The sequence below is a fragment of the Microchirus variegatus genome (genome assembly GCF_963457635.1).
Source record: "Microchirus variegatus genome assembly, chromosome: 4".
NCBI classification, from domain to species: domain Eukaryota; kingdom Metazoa; phylum Chordata; class Actinopteri; order Pleuronectiformes; family Soleidae; genus Microchirus; species Microchirus variegatus.
The window spans coordinates 28,358,995-28,384,706 of NC_139805.1; the positions used below are offsets into that span (position 1 = coordinate 28,358,995).

A 25,712-nucleotide genomic window follows, 5' to 3' on the forward strand; every position below is an offset into this window, starting at 1 on the left:
CAGGGAGAGCCTGAGCTGCCTCGGCGGACATCGCAGCTGAGAAGTGCTCATAAATAGTGATGATAAATCACATCTGTGTGGAAATGAGCCAGACTAAGACACCTGGGCTCATTTCCAAGGAGCAGACTTCACCTTTTTTCTGCAGCTTAGCTTTTGAGATGAGAGAAAACCTGTATAACATTCTTCGTTTTTATTTAAAAAGAATATGTATTTTAAAGAGCACTCAAACATCTTACCTTTATCGTGCCCTTCACAAAGCCTACATCGCAGTGACCTCTTCATCCTCTTCATGGGGGGGTTAAAGCGGGAAGATTATGTGGCCTCGCGTGGTGGAATTAACACGGATCATTTTCATAGAACTTGCAATGTGAATGTGAAATGTTCAAGGTTTTTGTTGACTTTGACTTTGTTGAAATCACAGTACAAACTATAATACACACATTTACATGAAATCATCAGTCCTGGATGTGGTTTCCGTACCTGCAGCTCCACACAAACAACACAAACACATATCTCTTGTCGTGTCTCTGCCGCAGTAATCGGATCTGCGATTGACATTCCCGTGAGTAAGTGCCAGCTTGCCATCATGTAAACAGTATCTCTCTCTCCCCTGTTGCCGCTCATATCTCATATTTTCCTCTGTCACACTGATTCATCATTTTTGGACGATGATCCTGCTTTAAGATCCTGGCTCGTGCAGAAAATAAATAAATGAAATACGTGTGTTTGTGCAACGTGAAGATGGCGTGCAGGTGCTCCGTCTGATTTTCTAAGCACTTATCTGGCCAAGATGATGTAGCTTCTGCCCATTACCACCTCCTCCTCCTCCTCCTCCTCCTCCTCCTCCTCCTCTCATATATAATGATGTGGGTGACAAAGCAAAAACTGCTTCTTTAGACGTAAAGAATAATCCAAAATGTGATCCCTCTATGTCTCATTAAATGCTTTCCGAGAAACATTTCTCTCTCAGAGGTAAGACTTTGTCTCAATGGATTTACAACCACCTGATTTCACCCTTTTATGTTTTGTTTTTGTTGTTGTCGTCTCTGATCTTGCATTTTGATCATTCCAAGTTTTTGTTTTGTATTATCTGTGTGCATGCCACTGCAGTTTATTTATGATATTTAATTGCATGATATGCAGTGTTATTGTACAGCTACCCAAAGCCTTTGTATGTTGTATTATCTCATGGCAAGTTACATGATATGTGCATGTCGTATGAGTTCAGAGCAGCATGCTATTATTCGCAGTGCTGCAGAGAGTCAAAGATTTCATGGGAGTTCCTTTCATTTTACCTGAATGTCTACACTTCCTCCGAGAAAAAAACATCCCACAGATATAAGCTGATAAGCTCATTGTGTTGTCAGTTGTTGTTGTTGTGTAGCTGTGAAAATATGTGTATTTACCCATTTTCCGCTCTCTCTCTCTCTCATTTTCCCAGTTGATCAAAGCATGTTTCAGAACTCCACTGCTCAGCAGCAGAGTCCCCAGATTTCCCGGCCAGGTCAACCCTCAGCCCGACGCTCCCTGGTAACGGCTAATCCTAATCCGGGCTCTGGAAGTGTCGATTCTTCGTCCTCCGGAGGCCAACATAGGCTGAAAAACGCCATTAATCTAGGCAAGGCCGTCGGTGCGAAGGTTAGTGCGATACAAGCAGAAATGGAACGTTGAGTTCTGCTTTTATTACTTAAACCTCTGATAAAAGGTTGTTTATATAGTTTGACTTTTTTAATTTGGTTAGTAGTTGTAAGATACTTGTCATTATATATATATATATATTACTATATTCAAACTTGGGTAGCCCTCACTGAGGTATAATACATCTAAAACATTCAAAGATGCAAACTGTCAATGAATAATCAAAAAGGAACATTTTTCCATATCGTCAAAGGTTATAAATCTCTCTACCTGCCTTCTTTCCTTCCTTTCTTCCTCCCTTACCTTCCAGGTCAATGACCTGTTAAGGAGGAAGGAGCCCAGTCATCACGAGGACATCGGGGTCACCGAGGTCAACAAAAATGTCGGTGCTGTTTGGAGCTGCATGGACCAAACCATGGCCAACAGGTACGCGTGTGTGTGTGAACCTGCACATTCTCACACAGTGATTTTTCTGTGCTGCATTGATACATTTAAGCACAAATATGTGCTTTCTTTGGCCTTTAATTGACATTAGGGGCCCTTGGCCATTGGAAACCATTCAGCGAGCCTGACTCTACTTTTCTACTTTTTTGAAACCATAAAAGCATCCATCCATCCATTTTCTACTGCTTTATCCACCACATAGCAACAAACAACCACTCACAATCACATCTGCGGTCAATGTAGAGTGTCCAATTTGCCTAATCCCCCATATTGCATGTTTTTTCGACTGTGGGATGCATCAAAGGCGTCTGTGAGGGTTCTGAAATCGAAAGATTGAAGAGTGAACTTTTTAGTTTCCCTATGAAAAATTAAGAGTGAAAAAGGGTTTTTTACTTTAATTTTGTATTCGCCACTCACACACACACATACTTCTTCACTGTCGTGTGTTGACTTTTCCTTCACTTTTAACCGACATATTTACCATCGATTAACTTTTAAAGTCTTCAAATGAGTCGTTAATGTTGAAACAAGACATTATCATTAATGATTTATCGTCCTCTCACTCTTTATTTGGATTCTCATAGACCCTGAAGATGTAGCCGGGAAATATTAATATGTTCTAATTATTGCTTGATCTAAAATACTTAAATAATAAGTGTGTATTGTTTGCAGTGCATGGCTGTCAGCTGTGGTGAAAGATCACACGGCTGTAATTGTTAGCGCCGTGCGACGATCGGGATCATGGTAATTTTCTGTCAGTTGCGGCGAAACAGCTTGAGAAATTATAGCGTGTTTTATGTAAACACTTTAATTGCACACAATAATCATTATCGTTACTATCCTGAACAGGGGTGAAAGTAGATTTAAGATCTCGCCGCTGCTCTGCAGCATATCCATCACGTTTAAAGGTCCAGTGTGGCAAATTTGTCAGAAATTGAACATAATTAGATCATACTTCATTTTTCAGAAGTGTATAATCTTTCTTTGAACTTGTATGTTTTTAGTAGTACGAAAAAAAGCACCAGGTGTTATCACTAGCACTTGTAATGTGCAAGAACTGTATAATTTGTATTATTTGCCTTGTTTATTGTGATGAAAGCTACATAAGGGCATATACCTCACTTATAAGTCACAGTGCTTCTGTCTGTAAATATGCATTGTATACGGTTGATTGATGATGTTGTTTTTGTTATTGACACCACAATAGATCACAAGGTTTGTCTCATTATTTGAGCATAAATTGCATCGCTCCAAGAGTTCTGTGCCTCTGCTGCTCATCGCGTCGTTGATGAATCGGCCAAATCAGTGCACCGGGCTTCTTTAATGACATCTTTATGTTTTCAGCACAGAGGTGTTTGCTGCGTACATCTTCCCAACCCCTCCTTTATGTCTCTGCCTCCTGTGTCTCCCCTCGTGCCCTCGCTGTGATATATAACACCACGCCGGTTTTATTTCACCTGTGATCATCTCTTATCTCCACAGTCACGTCTCCTCCTCCCACTTCAACTCCTTCCCTCGGCTGGACCCGCCGCCACCGTCAGGGAAGAAGCGCCTCCCTCGAGCCTTGAAGACCACTCAAGACATGATGATCTCCTCCGACCCTGTGGTCTCCTCTCCGGAAGCTGCAGACGCACCCTCATTCCTGCCCTCCCCGGGAAAAACACCTCTTATTTCTCAGGAGGAGCAGCAGCAGCAGCAGGAGGGCGTGAAAGAGGCGTCGACGGATATCAATTTGCCGTCGGAGAAGAACGTCGCCGCTCGCGTGGAGCCGAGCAAGGCGGATGGAGTGACAGGTGTTGAAGATGTCATGGAAGACAGGAGCTGTGACGGAGACGTGGAGGAGCTTCAGCTCCAGCTGCAGCTCTCTGTACCAGACCTCATCCACAAAGACCCCCCTCCGCTGGAGCCCCGAGCCAAGCCGTGCGACGTCTGGCAGAAGGCGTCGGGGCCAGACTCCCGGCTGGCCTCCACCCCCTGCTCGGGGAAAACGGCCTGTCGCATCAGCCTGGGCGAGGACGTCCTGCTGGGGAACGGTGCCCCCTACAGTAAAGGCACCGCAGTGAGCGCCGAAGACGCAGAGCCCCACCCAGACCTGCTGTCGTTTGAGTAGCAAGCGGAGCCGGGCGAGCTCCACATACCACTTCAGTATGATTCAAAAGAATAAAAATTTGGAGCTGGGTGCAAATGTCTGTGGCATTAAATCAAACGGAGTGAGGATCAAATATTCACACTGCCACTTCTCATTAAATATACAAAGCATTTTGGGAAAAGGGAACAAGTACTTCCAGAAGGCGCGGCCCTAAGAGTTCAGATGAGTTAAAAATCCAGAGGATACTGTCAAAATCTGTGAGGTCAGTCAGCCAATAAGAGCTTATTTTATAAAGACAAAAACAAAGCTGAGCAGTGATAGAGAGGGACGTTTCAGTTTAGTGCAGATTTGAACAAAAACAATTCAAAGAAAAGAGTCTTTTTTTTTATCATGTTTTATCTCTTATGACATGTTAACAATGTCATGTCTGCTTCAGTAGTTGAAACACGAGCAGGTGCAAACCGCATCATCATGTAATGAATGTAACTTTTTACGTCGTTTATGAATCATCACTTACAATGAGCTACGAAATAGTGGTGGGACATGAAAAAGAAAAATGTAGTACTGATTTATTTCCTTCCACAGTGTTGAGCTATTTTATTATTAATCATTTAACTGCAAGCTTATCACATTTTAATCCACATAAAGGGACACTGTGTTACAGGATCGTTATTAATTCATAGTATATAGACGCTGCTATTTGAAACCAGTTAGAAACAGCAACTAATATATATATATATATTGTATGTAAATGGCAGCGTGACAGGGAAACTGACTCTGGAGAGGAAGAAGGAAACAAGAGTGGGAAGCTGAATGGACGAGGACGTTGTTAGAGGAGGCGAAGGTTTTTTGGGGGGGAAGTTCCCTTTCAGTTCAGTCAGTAGAAAAGTCCGATCACGACTGAAGCCTTTTGACCCCTGGACTTTATCCATATTAAATCATCCTCTCTTCCTTTGAATTCAAATGAGCTGGTCCTCATCTGCACTGACCCTTAGCAACGTGTGTGGCAAACACAGAGAGAGAACGTGTCAGTCAGCAACGTGGAAGTTACATTAATCGGATATTAGAACAATCGAACAATACAATAACTTACTTCTGCAATGAGTGAAAAGATCTTTCATTAAGTTTTAATATCTTAGTGAGGACACATTATACGCAAAAAATCTATCTTTGTCCCCTCAAAGATATATTTTTTACTAACCTTAAAGGTGCATTATGTAATAAATCCAAAGCAACTGGCCATCCTCCTAATATGTCACAGAGACTCAGGAATAATGTTCAAATAACAAACTGAACTCACCAACAACAACAGTACAGCCAAAATATTTGCATTAAAAAAAAGAATTTTGCAGACCGCCATCTAGCAATCATTGCAGTCAGTAGAGTCTCAGCTGCCGAGCAACCACGATTGCCAGTTACGTCAATAAACGAAACCTAAAAATACCTTGCTATTTTGAATTTGAATGTAGTAACCTTTTTTGGCCACATTCTCACATATGGCACCTTTAACCATAACCAGGTTAATGCCTTACCCTAAACTTAACCTAACTCCAACCAGTTCCTCAGAAATGAGATTCTGCCTCATTCGGACCAGGTTTTGGTCTCCGTGAGGACTCCTAATGAATGACACACACTTACACATTCATACTGTACATCATTTATTTCCCTGATCTGAGTTTTAATTTCGTAAATATGGATTAAATAGCCCGTGTAGGTGACACACTGAAATAGCAGGTCTCTATAGACCTGTCAGAGTGGCACTTCCTCTCTCACAAACAATCTTTGATGAGCGCTGACAGCACACCAGTTTAATTTAGTTCCCGCTATATAAATACAAAACCAAACCAACCAACACATGACACGACCGTAATGTTTTGGTACTTTTTTGTGGTAGTTTTCCCTTAGACAGTGTGAGAAACAGTCCATTTTCTCATTTTATTTTGAAAAAAGGTGTTTATTTCACTGCAATACTTAACGATTTGTGGCTTTGTTGAGCTGAAGTGACTGAACTGAAAGTGGATTTTCTTTTTTGTTTGTTTGTTTCCCCCCCAAAAAAACAGACAGACTGTCAGGATGAATGAGCGGATAAAAGTTGATTTTCTTTATTATTAAGAACAAAAAGAAAGACAGGATAATGAGTTGTCAGTGGGAACAGATGAAAGATGTGTATTTTATTCATCGAGTGACAGACCAAAGGCACACACACACACACACACATTAGCAGCTCAGTTTTAACAGAGTGTAAATAATTCATTCTGAAGGGACTTTTCCTCCTCCGTTATTTCCACTACATGTGCTTATGAACGAGTGAAAACCAAAGTCAAAGCATTTCTGATGTTTTTTTAGTAGAAATGTGTGTCATTATATGTTGAATCGTCAGAAAGAGACTGGCTGAGGTGTCAGTGGACATTTAATAGAAAACAATCTCACACACGCACAAGCACAGACCCCCAGACCCAAAGTTGGAAGTGACCACTGTGTCCTTGTCGGGATTCCCTGACCTCAGAAGAGAGTGAGGCGGACACAGAGGCAGCTGTAGCAGAGTGAGAGGAATGTGGAGCTGGACTCTGACACAAAAAGGCGCCTTTGTCTCGCTGAACTAGTGTTTTTTTGAAAGGTCACTGTAACGAATATGGGACGTTATTTTTTTCTCACGGACCAAAAACCATGAAGTCGGTCAAGTTCACACAAACGACGCGAACTTTGATCTAAAGTCTGGACCACGAGTTTTCCACGCTTTTGTAAAGATGACATGATATTTGCACATAATTTAACAACTACTTTTACTGCCATTTCTGTAACACCTGATGTTATTTTGAAAAAGGTAAATCAGACACCAAGGCAGGCTAACAGATCCATAGAATGAGCTAATTTAATTCCCAGTGTTTGGAAATAACTGATTATCTACATAATCTGATATGTAACCACACATGTTTCAGTAGAAGAAAGGAGCATTGGGTTTGTCATCAGAGTGTTGCCAGGTCAAGGGCGGCGATCCCCCTGAGCAGGGACTCAATCCCAATGCTCACGGTTATGTGGACACTCAGGTTCCAGATGGTTCCAAACCCAGATTAGCAGATTATCTGATGTTTTGGTCCTAGAGAGCAAGAAGCCAAAGTGGGAAGGAAAAAAAAAGTTACAGGTGATTGGATAGCAAGATAAAATGTGACTGGACAATATTTTTCTTTTTAATTTGGGCAAATTTAATGAAAACACTGACGATTGGACAATAACGTCACATTCATTCGATGCCGAACCCATTTTCTGTATTTGTTTCGTGGTTCACATGACGCTGAATCCTCATTATTCCACAAATGTATGATTCAAGCACAGAGATTACTCATGGTAAATTAAGTGAATTATATGTTCATGTATGACTCCATCACTTACAGTGACACGTAGTGAGGTCGTTTTGAGGACCTGGGACTGATAATCCAGTCTGTCTCATCTCACAGGTAGTTTTTATGTTATTTTTTAAACCTCACAAAGATATAAATACAAACACACACACACAGACTGACAACAGCAGCTTCATGAAAGAAACCACTAAACTACATTTCTTTTGTATTTTTCTTTTTTTATAATGAAGGAACAACATTGTATATTTTATGGAAATATTCCAGCGTTCTTTTTTTTTTTTCTTTTTTGCTCTCTGTCTGTCAATATGCAAATGAATCTTACTCTTAACAAATGAAGGAAAGTGGTTTATTTTTATTGTATTTTTTTGTTTTATTTCAATATTCCACTTAAGTGTGTGTCCGTGCGTGACAAATGAAAACAAATGATCTCGCGTTCTGTTTTTAGGGGTTGGTAAATGGGGCTTTTGTTTTCACCGATTGTGATGAATGAATGAATGAAGGAAGGAAGGAAGTGAAATCACAGCACAAATGGAAATTCATGATTATATATTGACACTGATTTTATAAGAATTGAAAATATGCTACGGAAATCAACACTTTTTGACTTTTATTTTCCTAATGTATCTTTTTTTTTTTTTTTTAAGAAAATCTGGGGATGTAATAACTTTTTGTAATCTTTAAAGAAAACTGGAAATAGATCTAATCATGACTTTGCTGTTTGGTGTCACTTGTGTCTCTTTTCTTGATTTTTGTCCTTCTCAGTGTGAAGAAGAAGCCTCTGTTCAGTTATTCCGAGCATATCCTGTGTTTCATGTCTTCCCGTCGTCTCATTCCCAGCCCTGCCAGCAGACTTCCTGTTTAGACAGGCGCTGATGTCTGTGTCACTTTTTTTTTAAAATCTGTGTCAGTTTTCAGCACAGTCTGCGCTCCTGTGTGTCCTCTGTCCGCCTGTTGTCTCCGAACAGACACTGAAACAGCTGGAGTCGTCACTCTGATGTTTAATTCATACGTGTTTGTCCTAATTCTGGGAATTCCTTCCTGCTCGTCTTCTCGGCATCTTTATGTGTTTGTTTGTTTATTTGTTTTTCTAGTGATGACTTCAATCCCTCCAGGAATACAAGAGGAGAAGGATCCGAAGACGGAAAGCACACGACACACTTTGTTTACCCATCGTCTGCGTCAGTGGTGTAAACAGCCAGTTCTGACACACAGGTCTTGTTATTGTTCAATAATTCAAACCGGATGCATTTATTAATCCCAGACAAACAAATATAGGTTCTCCATGCATCATGAATCATCAGTTGTGGGTTCACTTACGCAGCCCGACTCTGTTCAAGCACAGGAACCAGGGCCGGCCCAAGCCTTTATGAGGCTTCCTTTGTCAAACCTGGAAATGATGATGTTCTCAAATGTCTTGTTTTCGTCCACAAAGCAGACAAAATGACTCTCTGTCCGTGATTTCTTTGTTTCACGGAGCCAAGAAACGAAGAAATTATTCACATTTAAGAAGCTGAGACAATTTTAATCATGAAATAAGCTTCAAACAGATTAATCGATTATCAAAATAGTTGACGTTTCATTGAGTTATCGATCAATAACCGATTAACTGAGTAACTGTTTCAGCTCTAATAGAAATGTAACATATAGAGTGCTTAACACGTGTATTAGACCACCTGAGAAAACAGAAATATTTTTGAAATCTTTCAAAAACTTGCTTAAAAGTTCACCAAACTTCTTCTCTGAGAAAACAGATAGTTAATAAAACATAACATTCAACCACTAAAATCATTTTTTTCTGTTCAGGATGCAAGTAAATAACTATAATTTGACATCCTCATCTAGAAATGATGCTCTGATTTACTATTTTTACTATTTACCATTACAGGAACATGATGATTTTGATTTGATCACCAATTATCAAAAATCACAAAAGTGACCTTGTTGCACATTGGTATTAAAGGTGTGTTGATGCGTAAAAGAGCAACAAATAACTTCAATACAAGCTCAACACTATTTAGATATATAAATACATCTAGATTTCTTTAATGTTAACATTTTATACTTCCACACATTACTTGGGGGTCCCCTGGTGATCCTTATATCTCTGTCTAATCACTTTCAGCCGTCTTCAAAAGATCCAGCCTGGCTCTTGTTCTTCTTCTTCTGCAAATGCTCCATCTGCAGAATTACCAAAATGGACGGATAATCATCATGATTGTGTTTTGTGCTGTGTTTTACAAGCCCGGAGAACAAAGTGCTTTCCACATGAAAAGTCACGTTATGTTTCCCCCCCCGAAACACAACGAGAGTGAAATCGTAACGAGAAAAATCCCAAATTCTTGCTTCCACATCCTCCTGAATAATAATAATAATAAAAATCCCTGTGCTGAGAAGAAATATGAGAGCACATCAACCAGCACTGAGCTCATAAATAAACAGATCTAAGGTCAATTTGAGTGGCTTATAAATCACATAAAGATGAAACGTAGTCATGAAATAGATTTAACATAAAACCCAAGTTAATTGTATTTAAATGTGAAAGGTTGATGGGTCTGCTGCTGACCTCTGACCTCTGAGGTTTCACTCTCTATGCAGACGAACAAGAGTCTTCTGTGTCGATCAGTTTCAAACCTTCTACTATCGTCTGTGTTTGAAGGTTTAAAATGTAACCTTTGTTCAATTTATATATACATGTTTAAGTCTGACTGTGGGCCACAGGGGTGCTGTAGTGGTTCTTGAAGACCCAGGTTCATGACCCGGTCAGAACAAGGGTGCTTTCTGCATGGAGTTTGCATTTTCTCCCCCGTGTGTGCGTGGGTTTTCTTCGGGTTCTCCGAGTTTCCTCCCACAGTCCAAAAACATGCAGATTTGGGCATGAGGCAAATTGGACACTCTAAATTGACTACAGTCTTAGAAATAAGGGTTCCAAAAGGGTCCTTCTACAAGGACTGAGGTTCTACCTGGAACCATTTCTTCTGAAAAACCCTTTCCCCAAAGAAAGGGTTTTTCAAGGGTTCTTGGTAACACGAATGGTTCCAGTAAGAACCACTTTGATCAAGAGAACCCTTTAAAACCCCTGTCCTGAATAAAGGGTTCTTGGTGGAACCCTATAAAAGGGATCCTGGTGGAATCTTTATAAAAAGGTTCTACCTGGAGCCAAAAAGGTTTGTCCTACACTCTTAGAAATAAAAGTGCTAAGTAGAACCATGTAAGGTTCTTCGGCTTGTCCTCATAGGAGAACCCTTTTTGGCTCCAGGTAGAACCTTTTTTATAAAGGTTCCACCTGGATCCCTTTTGGAGGGTTCCACTGAGAACCCTTTTAAAATCCTTTATTCAGGGAAAGGGGTTTTAAGGGGTTCTCTGGATCAAAATAGTTCTTCCTGGAACCATTAGTGTTACCAAGAACCCTTGAAAAACCCTTTCTTCAGGAGAGGGTTTTTCAGAAGCAAATGGTTCCAGGTAGAACCTCAGCCCTTGTAGAAGGACCATTTTGGAACCCCTTTCTAAGAGTGTAAGAGGACGAGCCGAAGAACCTTATATGGTTCTACTTAGCACTTTCATTTCTAAGAGTGTATTAGAGTGGATGGTTGTTCGTCTTGATGTGGTGCTGTGATTGACCCGCAGCCTGTCCAGGGTGTACCCCGCCTTTCACCCTATGTCAGCTGGGATTGGCACCAGCGTCCCCCAGCGTGGAGGACGGAGCTGTGGACGATGATGGATGGATAAGTCTGAGCCACATGTGGAGGAAACTGACTCTGCACCACCCACACCGTTGCACCATTTGTCCTCTCCTCTCCTCTCCTCTCCTCTCTCTCAGTGTGTGACTCTCAGGACATTAGTCACTGTCAGCTGAAGGATGCAGTTCTTATCAGGTTTATTCATCATGGGGGAAGACTGCAGCCGAGAACCTGAGAAGAATGTGTTGACCCAATCATCCTCCAGTGAGCCCCAAAAGGGCTTCATTCACACAGTGAAACTCATCATCAAAGCTGCTAATGCAGACGTCTTCTGTCAGCTCATCAGTTTCTGCTGATGATGGATTATGGGAGATAGACAGATGGAGTGATGTGAGAAGATCTTTCAACATCAAACACCAAATCATAGCTGAAGGAGCAGAGGGAAACAGCTCAGTTTACTATCAAAAGTGTGTCGTAATTCAATCCAATTAATATCATGTTCTTTCTTATAGTATTATTACTATCAATATTATTAGGCACGGTGTTGGTGCTGAAAGGAGGTGCAAAGTGGACTGAAAAGCAGAGTACGTTTGAATGAAAATGACCTTCTCACATTTATAACATCAGTAAATATTTTTTTCCTGAGTAATTAATGGTCTCAATCACAAGTTACAGCTCTTCTTTAATAGAGCACGGAGTCCGTTTTGTAAAATGATGTTCCCATTCAGACAGAAATAGACGATAAATGAGCGGACGAGGAAGACTTTACGTCCATTTTTACATACAACCTATGTTCACAGCAGTCAAGACGGTCGGTTGTGACCTTTATGTTGAGAAAGAAAATAGAGAGTTTAAGTTTTGATGTTTTCATTGCTTGCATTTTTGTTATTTTGTCCTTCCCTGCTCAGATTTAGAGGACATTCAGAAGCCCCCCCCCCCTTGTGGTTTTCCTGCCTTTCCTTTGATATTATCCTTCCCCTCCCTTGAGGCCCGATGACATCTCAGTGGTGGTAATTGCTCCTGCCTCACACAAGTCCGAAACTCTCGCACTGTTCACTCACGGCTCGTCAAAAAGACGGAACAAGCACATCTTCTTTACCGCGTCCATCCGTCACCTGGAAGACTATTGCAGCCTCTACAGCATTGATTCTCAAAGTGTGGCCCGGGGGCCAATGGCAGCCCGCAGAAACATTTCTGGCGGCCCGCAGTAAATTACAGTTGATAGTTTTAATCCAGAAGGTACTAAGCTTGTTAAATGTTTATTGGACGTTACTGGATACAGACCAATAAGTGTAAACAAAAATACTGGGTATTTACCTGGTTTCTATATGGTGAATTTTATTGTATTATTGGGTTATAAGCTGGTAATAAGCAGGTAGCTACAGCCCCCAATTACTAGCTATTTACCCAGTAAATATATAGTAACAGAAATGTGTTACTTGGTATTAACCTGTAATTAGAAGGTAAGAACAATGGCCAAAATACTGGGTAATTACCCAGTAAATTATAAAGCGTTATTATATTAATGCTTAAATTACATTATATTAACGCTTATATTACTTAATGCTAAACTGTAGAACTGCAATCTGGTCATTAAAAATGATTACAAATGGGATTTCTTTCTGTTTTTTTTCCCTTTTTTTTTCCTTTGGCGGCCCTCAGTCCAATGTTGGGTTCCTAAATTGGCCCTCAGGTATCAAAACTTTGAGAACCCCTGCTCTACAGCGTCTCCCTTAATGTCGAGGAGTGAATGGGAACAGTGGAACACAGAGACAGACGGATAATCAGACATGTGGCAACATCAGCTGCGTCTGTACATGGGTTTTACTTTGAAGACTGTGATTTTACTCGGCTGTTAAATGTGTTTTTTAAGCGCACATTTTTCTTCAAGAAAGAAAAGGAATCACCTGTCAGAGTGATATCATTGTTTCATTTGTTCTCAGCACAAATCTCACTCTCTGAGTCCCCACTCAAAAGAAATGGATTTATTTAAGGGAAAAAAAATATGAGGCCTGCGTGAATTTGATTGAATGTTTTTCCTCTTCTTTCCATGAAATGAGGTTTCCCCCTGAGTATTGAACAAAGAACAATCGAGTACCTCTCACATAAATTAAACAACAAGAAAAAGAAGAAATACAAAAGTAAAGCCACACTAGTGGGTCACAGTATCTTGCATCGATTCGTCTCTTTCATGGGGCACTTCATTTTTTTTTTTTTTTTTTTAAAGAAACTACATTCAAAGTTAATTACTCTCTGAGGTCTATCTCACAGGACCTAATCCAAAGAAGACATTTCACAGTCGCTGGAACATCAAACGGTTTCCTAAATGTAACTTTCATTAGCGTGGCAGTGGAGTCAAGTGCAGCTCTGAGGCCACATTTTCAGGGAAATGAAGTGAAGAGGACTCACTGTGTCGGGCTGCTCGCATCAGGAACATGCTATTCTGCACTGTGCCCTTTCATCCTTTTTGTAAAAACCTGTAACAATGTTACTTACTCTCTCCTCACACTGCCTGTTCCTTTCAACTTTTACCACTTCATTTAAGAGGCTGTCTGTACTATATATATATATATATATATATATATACTGTATATATATATTTAAATCTTAATTTTCACTGTGATACTGACAAACATTTAATCACAAGCCCAGTGCTATATGTGATACTCGGTCAAACAGCTCTATCTTGTGGCCAACAGAAAGTTATGTTTAAATAAAAGTGACTCAGAAAATAACTTTTAATTAATAGTAGATCAGATCATTGTGCGTGGTGAAAGGTCATTACATATAAAAAAATTAAAATAAATGAATTGCTGTAAAATGTGTTTGATAGATTTTCGAAAATACTTATAAGGAATAAATAACTCATATTAATTTAATTAATATAAGAATTATTCATCTGTTTAACTCTTTGTGTACTTTCACTTAGCTATTTGCAATGACATCTTTGAACATCAGCGTATAAGTAACATGTTACTGTCATAGCAGATCATGGTTATGTTTAATTATTTAATTAGTTTGTGGTTGTTTCAAGTGTAGATGTATTATCAATGCATTTATTTTTTAATAACTTAAATGTGGTACCTCCACTAATGAGGCTAATTTTTGTTTACCATTAGCTGAAAAAGTAGCTCGCGTGACTAAATCTTAAAGATAAACTGTGTTTTTACTTTCTTCTAAGTTTATTTATTGTGTGACAAACCCTGGTGGATAAACATGAACACCTCAAAATGTTATTAAAGATTTTTGAGTGCGTTTGCTGTGTGATATTTATAATAATTAGCTGGAAACATCGCCAGCTAATTGTTTGGTCGATGAAGTCGCTGTGTGTGTTTCGCCAGCAGGTGGCAGTCAAACACAAACTGAGCTTCTGCTCCGGGTCCGTAACTGTTTCCTGTTTCCTCCGGCCGCTGCAGAGTGAATCAGGTCAGTAAACAACTACGACCAAAATAAAACAGTTCCACAGTAAACCGAGCCACCAAATGATAGCGAGACTCTCTGTTATAAGTAATCAAAGTGTTAAAAATAACTGTAGACTTTTTCTGGAACGTTTAGTTAGGTTTAAAGGTGCATTTTGTAGGGCTGGGTTATGGTTAGGGTTAGCTAGCAAAACTCGAATTTACTGTCCGTAAAAGGGGCACCTGTGTTGTATGATCGCTGTATAATAAGTATGATAAGATTATATATAATAATTATGCAATGCATAATTAATTAATTAAAAACAAAAAAAACACCACTCTTGTCGCGCTGGGAAATCCACCTCCAGCCACGAAGAAGAAATGATGTCACGTGACCGAGGAGGAAGTTGTTGTGGAGATGATGCAGGCGCTGAGAGGAGTTATGTTTTGCGGCATGTTTTTAGCGTTTTTGAGGATGAGGGGTCATATGTATTGTGTTGCTGAAGAAAGAACACCAGCGCCTGAATCTACGTCATCAACGAAAAGGAAATACTGTGCCGAAAAAACGTGGGGTTCGCGGGAGATAACAAGAGTAAACATCGCTGTTACCGAGTGGAGTCACCGATGAGGGACACACGTTTACAAGCTGACGCTGACGTCGCGTGTTTTCTGCTGAACAGGTAATTTCACATACTTTTCGACATGTTATGTGTCGTTTTATATATGTAACTAGAGCGCAGGGCAGTGTGTGTGTTTGCATTTCATTTCATGGCTATAGTTGCTCATGCGCAATATCAACTCTGTCTGAATGTAAACATCGTTAACTCATCTAATATTCTACTCTGACATAACATTAATGCTTTTGCAAACATGTTATGTTATGTTGTATTGTATTGTCAGTTTTTCGACCAAGTCTTGTTGCCCCGGTGGGTCTGTGTACCTGAGCAAACCCTACCACACTTAGCAGGTAACATTAGCTGCTACTTTAGCTGCTAACACCTGTGTGCTCATGTGTCCGACTGAGGCTTTTTTTTTTAATATTCCTATTGTGTCTTACAGCTGTGAGAGAGTTCACTGACAAAGAGACAATGTCTTCATGTAGCACCAACACTGTCCAGCACTGGTGCTTCAAATGAGACAGACGTGTTAATTACTGAAGTTTTAGTTATCTTTTATAAGAGAAGAAGTCGATCGTTCACAGGGTTTTATATGAAAGTTGAAAAGTGTTGCCTTTGTATGTAGTCATTTGTCACACACAATACCTTACTGAGATAACTGTTTAAAGTTAATTTAGTGTTGACTGACGTTAACAAACAACGTCATCACGCTCTTTGCGCGCAGTGCTATGTTCAGGTCAAATTAGGAAATCGCCTACTCTTCCACTCGGATAATGTTACAAGGATGCGTTCAAGTACCGATTCCGGGTATCGTTTCATTTCAGCCCCCGGGCCGGACTGGAGCAACAGGCCCGCGGGCCGCCTGTTTGACACCTGTGATTTATATGTATTCAACTTAAGGCCCAGGGGGCCAGAACCAGCCCTTCAAGCACTTTGGACTGGCCCGCGGCCCATTAACCCATAAATAATGAATGTATTATTGAAAAGCCAATAAAACTGTAGCTTCGCTTATTTCTATCACTTTGCGACACTTTGTGACACTTTTTGGCAAAATGAGTACAGCTGTAATTGCAGGCAGCTTATGAATATTTTGCACTATGAGCCAACTGTAGAAATTGTACCTGAATATTATTGGTACTGTATCTTATATTTCTGCAAAAAATAGCCTTTTGTGGCCATTACACCTTAGTGTTGTTTATATTGATACCTCTAATTTTGTAAGAGCCAATTGTGACCGTTATACCCAAATGTTGGAGGTACTGTAACTGTAACGTTTTTGCACTATACGCAAATTGTATTGTACCTAAATGTTGGTGGTTTTGTTACTTACCTTTTTTGCACAAAACTCGGAGCTATTTCAATAAATAAGTGCTAAATAATTTATAACATTTTGTATATATTTGTATCAGTTTACTGTACATGCAACACAAAATAGTAGTACAGAGTTTGACCGGCCCACTGGCTGGACAGCCTTCCGAAAAGATGGCCCTCTGGAAATTTTAGCTGAATTGCCCTGTATTAGTGTATATATAGTATTTTATATGACATGCACATTGTAAAGCTGTACATGGAGGGAAATATGTTTACTGACCCTGTAAACAATGTGTAAGTTGAACTCTCATTGTTACAGTTTGGTGTTATTTTACAGCTATAGTTCTCTGAACACTGTATGTCCTTTTGAACAGATGAAGGTTTACCTCACTTTCAAAGAAGGATGATGACTGCGATGAGGAGCATCTTCCACCAATCAGGGTGTAAGGTACGTTATCAGTCGGACTCTTTACCGTCACAGTCAGAACTGACAGAAGAAAAATGCTTGTCAGGTTTTACATAGCTGTACTAAACCATTCAACTGTCAGATTTTAAATTTACAATATTTTCTTGTCTTATTTGTTTCATTCAGATCAACTGCTTCGTCTTCAGTCGTCCAGTGTCAGACAGAATTCTGCTTGCTGCATTGACTACAATGTCCACAGGAACAGAACAATGCTGAAAACAAAGGAAGGTAAACATGTATGTGTTTTTTACATTTGAAATATTTCCTTTCACGTTATTGATAGACACATCCATTATATTACTGTTTTGTACTGTACATGAGTGATATTTGTTGACATGTTCACTCAGTGTTGTATGTCATGATAGGTAATGGATATTTAATTAAAATGTTTGTAATTACAGTTTCAGAATGCTGTAGAAGAACCCCAGCAGATACAGCGTGTATGTCCTGAAAGAAGAGAAGACCTAAACCTTCATCCCTGAGCTACAAGCAAGGATCGTAAAGAGGACTCGACACTCTGAGTGTGAGTGGACACGTCAACATCAGAGACTTTGACCGGGTGACCACCGACGTCCTGGTTTAGTTCAACCCAGCCCTGCACCGTCCACAACAGTGTTGATGCAGACACGTCAGGACACACAAAACTGATGTTGGAGATTACACTGTCATTTACAAATGCTACAGTTATATAAATACATATTGTATTTTTGTTGTTACTGAACAGACCAGATAAGAAAAAGCATACAACATTATCATTATCAGCATGATGTTGTCTATGTACAGTGCCTTGAGATGATGTATGTTGTGATTTGGCGCTATACAAATAAATTTGAATTGAATCAGTACAAACGTCTGTTACTCGTCTTCAGTTTGAGGAGCTTCTCTTCTCTCGACCACTGTGGGCACACACTCGCTCTCTCCCTCCCTCTCTGTCTCTTGTTCAGACTGAACACGAACAGTAAAATGTAATTACTGTGACTTTTTTTTTATTTCTGAATTGTAAATGTCAGCTTCTCCTCCAGATGTCACCAGAAACAACTTACTAACCCCTTCAAGGTGTTTTTTTCCAAAGTCAAAGTCACTTCTGGTCACAGCTCATCATTTTCATGTTTGGAAATGTTGATTATCGATACTTCTACTTCTACTGTGCATCCACTAAGAATTACTTTTTTCAAATTTGTCAAATTTTGGACCAAACCATTTTTTTCATAAAAACTCACATTTTACAGTATGTTTTTGTCAAATTTAGTACGACATAGTATAGTATGGCGTTTTTGTCAAATTTTGGACCGAAAAAAGTATTCTAATTTTTTTTCAAATTTTGGACAACATAGTATAGTATGACGTTTTTGTCCAATTTAGGACCGAAAAACTGTTCACATTTTGGTCGACATAGTATAATATGTTTTTGTCAAATTTTGGACCAAAAATATATTTTTTTAAATTTCTCAAATTTTGGACGACATAGTATAGTATGACGTTTTTTGTCCAATTTTGGACGAAATAGTATTGTATGAAGTTTTCGTCATATTTTGGATCAAAACATTTTTCTGAAAAAAATTGACAAATTTTGGACAAAAAATTTTTTTTTGTATGACGTTTTTATCAAATTTTGGGCCTAAATTGTTTTTTCCCAAAAAAATGATTGCATGTTCGACGACATAGTATAGTATGACGTTTTTGTCAAATATTGGACCTAAATTGTTTTTTCCCAAAAAAGGGTCAAATGTTGGACGACATAGTATAGTATGACGTTTTTGTCAAATTTCGGGCAAAATGTTTTGAAATAAAAAAACGACATAGTATAGTACAACGTTTTTATCAAATTTTAGACCAACATTTTTTTTTTTTTTTTATGTCAGATTTTGGACGTGTAGTATGACATTGAGGTCGAGGACATATTATAGTATGACGTTTTGGTCACATTTTGGGCTAAAAAAAAATTAAAAAATGTTTTTCCTGATTTTTGACGACATAGTATAGTATGACGTTTTTTGTCAGGTTTTGGACCAACATTTTTTTTTCAAAGAAATTGTCAGATTTTGGACGAAATAGTGTAGTATGACATTAAGGTGGACGACATGGTATAGTATGACATTTTGGTCACATTTTGAGGTTTTCAAAAAAATTGTCCGATTTTGGACGAAATAGTGTAGTATGACATTAAGGTGGACGACATGGTATAGTATGACATTTTGGTCACATTTTGAGGTTTTCAAAAAAATTGTCCGATTTTGGACGACATAGTATAGTATGACTTTTTTGTCAAATTTTGGACCAACATTTTTTTTCAAAAAGAATTCAGATTTTGGACAAAATAGTGGAGTATGACAATGCGGTCGATGACATAGTATAGTAAGACATTTTGGTCACATTTTGGGCTTAAAATCTTTTTTTCAAAAATACAAATTTTGGACCAACATAGTTTTTTTCAATTGTATAGTATGGCATTTTGTCACACTTTGTATATAAACACAATGCATTCATTGTGTGCCCCTTGACATGTGCTCCCAATACCCAGGATTGAATCCAGGGACCTTCAGCTCTTCAGTCTGATGTTCTCCCAACAGAGCTATTTAGGCTCCTAAACCTTAAAACCATAAAAAAAACAGTTTCCAAAAAAATGTCAGATTTTGGACCAAATAGTGTAGTATGACAATGCGATCGACGACATAGTATATTATGACGTTTTGGTCACGTTTTGGACCCAAAACATTTTTTCAAAAAAATTATCCGATTTTGGACGACATAGTATAGTATGACGTTTTTGTCAAATTTTGGACCCAAATTTTTTATTCAAAAAAATTGTCCGATATTGGACTAAATAGTGTAGTATGACATTGCGGTCTACGACATAGTATAGTATGACGCTTTGTCATATTTTGGGCTAAAAAATAATGTTCTAAATTTTTTTCCGATTTTGGACGACATAGTATAGTATGACGTTTTTGTCAGGTTTTAGGCCAAAAGAGTTTTTTCAAAGAAATTGTCCGATTTTTCGACGAAATAGTGTAGTATGACATTGCGGTCGACGACATAGTATAGTATGACGTTGTGTCACATTTTGGGTTAAAAAAAAAAAATCACATTTTTTTTCCGATTTTGAACGACATAGTACAGTATGACGTTTTTGTAAAGTTTTGGGCCAAAATTGTTTTTTTTTTTTTAAATTGTCAGATTTTCAACGAAAAAGTGTAGTATGACATTGCAGTCGACGACATAGTATAGTTTGACGTTTTGTCACATTTTGGGCTAAAAAAATGTTTTAAAATTGTTTTTCCGATTTGGGACGACATAGTATATTTGACGTTTTTGTCAAGTTTTGGGCCAAATTTGTTTTTTCAAAAAAATGGTCAGATTTTGGACGAAATAGTTTAGTATGACAATGCGGTCGACGACATTGTATAGTTTGACTTTTTTGTCAAATTTTGGACCATAATGTTTTTTTTTCAAAAAAATTCAGGTTTTGGACCAAATAGGGTAATATGACAATGCGGTCGACGACATAGTATATTGTGACGTTGTGTCACATTTTGGGGAAAAAAATATTTTTTCAGATTTTTGACTACATGGTATAGTATGACGTTTTTGTTAAGTTTTGGGCCAAAATTTTTTTTTTTTTTAAAAAGGTCAGATTTTCAATGATATAGTATAGTATGACGTTTTGGTCACATTTTGGGCTAAAAAAAGAATTTAAAAAAAAAATTCAGATTTTGGACGACATAGTATAGTATGACTTTTTTGTAAAATTTTGGACCAAACATTTTTATTCAAAAGGACAATGCGGTCGACGACATAGTATAGTTTTTTATTTAAAAAAAATGGTCAGATTTTCAACGAAATAGTGTTATATGACATTGAGGTCGACGACATAGTATAGTATGACGTTTTGTCACATTTTGGGCTAAAAATGTTTTTTTCAAATTTAATTATTTTTTTTCGATTTTGGACGACATAGTATAGTATGACGTTTTTGTCAAGTTTTGGGCCAAAACATTTTTTCAAAAAAATTGTCAGATTTTGGACGAAATAGTGTAGTATGACATGAGGTTGACGACATAGTATAGTATGACGTTTTGTCACATTTTGGGCAAAAAAAAATTCAATTTTTTTTCCTATTTTGGATGACATAGTATAGTATGACGTTTTTGTTAAGTTTTGGGCCAAAATTGTTTTTTCAAAAAAATGGTCAGATTTTCAACGAAATAGTGTAGTATGACATTGAGGTCGACGACATAGTATAGTATGACGTTTTGTCACAATTTGAGCTAAAAAAAAAATACATTTTTTTTTGCTGATTCTGGACGACATAGTATAGTATGATTTTTTTGGGAAAAAACAATTAAGGTATAAAATGTGTGATAAAATGCCATACTATACAATTGAAAAAAACAATGTTGGTCCAAAATTTGACAAAAACAACACACTATACTCTCGTCCAAAATGTTTTGAAAAAAATGTTTTTTGTCCAAAGTTTGACAATTTTTTCTTGAAAAACGGCAGTGAAACTGAACCAAAATGTTCATCAAGTTGGATAAACTATGAAACTATATACATATTGATACAATATTGTTTTTATATTTAAATAAAAATTAACGAAAATGCATTATAATATCAAAATCACAATGGCAGCATGCAAATGTGTGAGGGGGGAGTAATGTTTGAAGAACTTTACATTATTCATACAGAAAAACGTTTTTTCTGGGGTTTTCATTTATGAAAGCTCCGTTGTGGTGTCTCTGTATGTGTCCCTCGTTTCATCTGTCCTCTCTATGTCCAGCTTCCTCCGGCGATCATGGCTCAGGCTCCTCTCGGCATGGACCCAGACCAGTTCAGCTGCTCCATCTGTCTCATGCTCCTCAAGGATCCAGTCACTATCCCATGTGGCCACAGCTACTGCATGAGCTGCCTGACACAGTACTGGGACCGTCAGCGCGTGTGCAGCTGTCCTCAGTGTAGAGCCACGTTCAGTCCTAGACCCACTCTGGGCAGGAACACTCTGCTGGTGGAGATGCTGCAGACACTCAAGCTGAGTTCGGGTCCCTCAGCTCCTCCTCTATACGAGGACTACGGCTTTGACCACGCCACATTTGATGTGTCTTCAGTTCGCCCCGAGAGGACTGATGGTCAGGTGAGGAGTCCGGTGACAGCTTAGATTTTAACTCATGTTCTGCCTTGCTTTTTAAATCCTGGAGTATATTCTGTTTTTCCATTGACTTTTTTTCTTTTAATTTTGTGTTATAATGCTGTGATGTTTCTCTTTCAGAGGCTTTTGGGGATCACACGCAGACATCTAGCAGAGCAAATCAAAGAAAGTGAACAGGAAGTGCAGCAGCTGAAGCAAACTCTGCGCTCCTTATCTGTGAGTAGACGCAACACTGAACATTTAACAGTGCATTTAACCTGACATATATACACTATAATGTCCTTTTGCTGAAATAAATTGATTTAATTAAATGAAATATAATGTGAAATATAACGACCGTGCTGATGCTCGGTTCCCTCAGCGTCTGACCAAAGCTGCAGTGAAGGACAACAGCCGGATCTTCGTGGAGCTGCTGGAGTTTTTGGAGCGCCGTCGCGTTGAGTTGAAGGAGCTGATCCGAGCTCAGGAGAAGGCCGAAGTGGCTCGAGCCGAGAACCAGCTGCAGCGTCTGGAGCAGCACATCTCAGAGCTGAGGAGGAGAGACGGCGAGCTGGAGGCACTGGACCAGAGTCAGGACCAGAACCTGATCACACAGGTGACGTGAGGTGCCAGAGCTGGTGAAATCACAGCTCAAATCTTGGCCCAACTGTGAAGAAACCTTTCTTATGTTAGAAAGTCCATCACTCACGTTATTAATCAAATCTGTACAGCTAATTAAGTCTAACCCTACTGTATTTACTCACTTGCACTCACACTTACCACAGGGCGTCTGTTTTACTGTGTAAATGGAGCTGTAAACATACACATTAAAATTATTTTTAATTACACGTCAACAAACAATTTGGAAAATTCAATTCACATTTTAGAATTATGCCTCAAAAGCCATATTTTCTGCAGCATTTTGAATTCTACCCTCATGTGAAATATTGCAATCTATGTGAAAATAGCATCGCTGAAAATCTCTTTTTAATTTATGCAGCAAATTAACTTTGAAAATTGCTAAGTGTAGATGAAGCTGCTGCTCGATACAGCTGCTATCCTGCCACCTTGTGGTCGACTTTGCCATAGTGTGGTTTCTCAGTGGTGATTTAACCGCTGTGTGACATCAAGTGCAGTGACGGGAGTAATGTTTTTAAGTGTGTTCCGATGCCATTTGTTCTGCAGATGTGTCAGTCCTACCGCAGTCCAGCCTCTGCAGGAGCCCCCGGCTCTCTGACGGTCAGCCCGCACGTCTCCTTCGGGCCTGTGAGAAGAGCAGTGTCAGACCTGAAAGAGCAGCTCCAGGCTCTGTACCACAGAGATTTCCCAACTATCACCTCTGCAGGTCTGTTCTCCTCCTCTTTAGTGACCCATGTCCCCGTCAGGACAAAGAGATATCTGTTCCCAGTCTGACCAATGATTTCCTGTTTACACAGTGAAATCTGTCAACATCCTGCAGATGAAAAAGGCCAACATTGGTAAGTGCATTTTCAAAAAGATAAAAGAGAGGAAAAGGGTAAAACTGTATAGACTAGTTTTAGTATTGATTGGGGTTTTAGTTTTGATGTATTCTCATTATTGTTGCTGCTTTGTACTTTGTCATCTGGATATTGTAAGGTGATCTTTGTTTTTTTATATGGGTAAAACAAAAGATTTATGGATGTGGTCTTTTAGAGGTTTTATATTTTCACCATTTAACACTCAGCAAACTAATATACAGCAGATTAATCTATAGTTAACGTCATTTTATTTTAAAGTTTTGTTCTCTTTCTAATGTCAGCATCACTTTCTCTTGTAGTGTCACCTTCTTCATGCTTTTGGTTTCCTTCTCCTTCACCTGTGAATGCAAATACAAGACAATGACGGCACAAATCCCACGATTCACGTTTACTTATGACCTCGAGAAAATGATGCGTCACTATTTTTAAGTCTTCACAGATTAATCATACCGTCGTTCTCTCTCTCTCTCTTTTGACTCATGCAGCCGTCTCTGCAGACACGCCGGCTTTAGACAGCAGAAGTGAACTCTTTCAGAGTGAGTAGAATCTGATCCGTCACTCTAAAATAACCAACACTCTCAACTACTAAGTAGTTAAGTCAGTGTCTGACCACCAGGACTCCAATCCAAAATACTTGAATGCCTCTGTATGTTTTCTTTTCTTTCTCTGCAGACTTCGTTGCTCTGTCTTTGGACCCGTTTACAGCACACAGGGAGCTCTCTCTCACCGACGGGAACCGTGTGGCGAGTCGAACCGGACAACTTAACTCTTACCCCGACCATCCTGATCGGTTCGACTCATGGGGCCAGGCGATGTGTCGCGAAGCACTACAGGGCCGCAGCTACTTTGAGGCTGAATGGACTGGGCAACAAGTGGGACTGGGGCTCACTTACGAGAGCATCGGTAGAAAGGTACGTCCTGAACTAATTGTTGCTCTTTGGGTAATTGGAGGAAACTGACAGGTCCCTTAATTGACCCAGATAGAATCTAAATACCTGATATGAACTTGGTTCAGACACTGATAACAGAATGCCAGTCTGGCTCATGACAGGTTTGGTTAGTCTTCTTTCAAGCTCTGTCCAAATTAAGACGGAAAAATGTTATGGGAAGTTGCACATGGTGATTGTCTGCTTGGAGACGCTGGCTCGTCTCTAATAATTACTAACAAATGTGTTTCAGTTCTCGTCATGTGTCACATTTTAACCTATGATTTGACGTCCTCAGGGATCATCCAATGACTGCAGGCTGGGACACAACTTCCTCTCATGGGGCCTTAACTGCAGCTCCTCCTCTTTCACCTTCTGCCATGGAAATGAATCCCAGATGCTGGCGACCCCCTCCGACTCGGTGTCAAACAGGAACGGAGTGTTTGTGGACTTTGACGCAGGAATGATCCGCTTCTACGCGGCGACACCCAGAGGAGTCCACCTCCTGCACAGCCTGAAAACCCACTTCACCCAGCCCATCTACCCGGCAGTGTGGCTCGGAGCCAATTCTACCGTCACCTTCTGCACCGTGGACTGATGCACATCAACACATCGAGATGCTGTCAGGGTCTACACTACATTTCTTTACTATTTCAAACAGCCGTTATTGTAGTCATATGTAGTTATAATAATAGCTTGCATCATAGTTTACATTTTAGTGAAGCTAATGGAAATGAGTGTAAATAATGCAAGCTTCTTCACACTACAGTAAATTTGTATTAACTTGTATCAAAATGTTAAACGTACTGTGCCTTCAAATGATTTCAACCTTGATATATTATCGTTTAGTTTAACATATGTAGCTCCATTCACAGATAAAGTTCATCTAATGCCTAACATTAAGGGACACTGTGTAGTATTTATGGGTTTATATAACCCAAAATCCACTTTTTTATACATATGATGTGCGCCTGCATTGTCTAGTCGCTGTATAATAGTTTTTGTTTCATTTTCTTGGGTTTCAAAAAGTCATGTAAAATAACATGGTCGCGGGCCGCGGTTGCATTGCCACTGTTAGCAGCGAGACGCCATGTTTCTACCGGAGCCTGTAAGGACAAACGCGAGGGAACAAATCAAGCGTCGCTTTACTTGTAGCGGAAGTC

At 39.3% G+C, this 25,712-nt stretch overlaps 2 protein-coding genes across 2 annotated transcripts; both read left to right on the top strand.

Annotated features, from left to right (window-relative positions):
• Nucleotides 1–941: 941 nt before the first annotated feature.
• Nucleotides 942–4,206, top strand: c6h1orf226 (chromosome 6 C1orf226 homolog; the record flags this gene model as incomplete). Its single annotated transcript, XM_083887543.1, has 4 exons — nucleotides 942–972; nucleotides 1,442–1,638; nucleotides 1,949–2,064; nucleotides 3,565–4,206. The coding sequence occupies 4 exons, from the start codon at nucleotides 942–944 to the stop codon at nucleotides 4,190–4,192; spliced, it is 972 nt and encodes a 323-aa protein (XP_083743669.1). The 3' UTR covers nucleotides 4,193–4,206.
• Nucleotides 4,207–14,602: 10,396 nt separating this feature from the next.
• Nucleotides 14,603–25,447, top strand: LOC310926601 (E3 ubiquitin-protein ligase TRIM65-like). The gene is made up of 9 exons (XM_083888770.1): nucleotides 14,603–14,633; nucleotides 21,780–22,130; nucleotides 22,266–22,361; nucleotides 22,507–22,740; nucleotides 23,310–23,469; nucleotides 23,561–23,602; nucleotides 24,109–24,159; nucleotides 24,296–24,534; nucleotides 24,848–25,447. The coding sequence occupies exons 2-9, from the start codon at nucleotides 21,795–21,797 to the stop codon at nucleotides 25,145–25,147; spliced, it is 1,458 nt and encodes a 485-aa protein (XP_083744896.1). The 5' UTR covers nucleotides 14,603–14,633; nucleotides 21,780–21,794; the 3' UTR covers nucleotides 25,148–25,447.
• Nucleotides 25,448–25,712: the final 265 nt, after the last annotated feature.

Bases quoted from the DNA above. Each gene is read 5' to 3' on its own strand.
- LOC310926601 (XM_083888770.1), top strand. From the start codon at position 21,795: ATGGCTCAGGCTCCTCTCGGCATGGACCCAGACCAGTTCAGCTGCTCC. The intron at 24,160-24,295 runs GTGAGTAGAATC...CTTTCTCTGCAG, and splicing joins CAGAAGTGAACTCTTTCAGA to ACTTCGTTGCTCTGTCTTTG. The intron at 24,535-24,847 runs GTACGTCCTGAA...TGACGTCCTCAG, and splicing joins ACGAGAGCATCGGTAGAAAG to GGATCATCCAATGACTGCAG.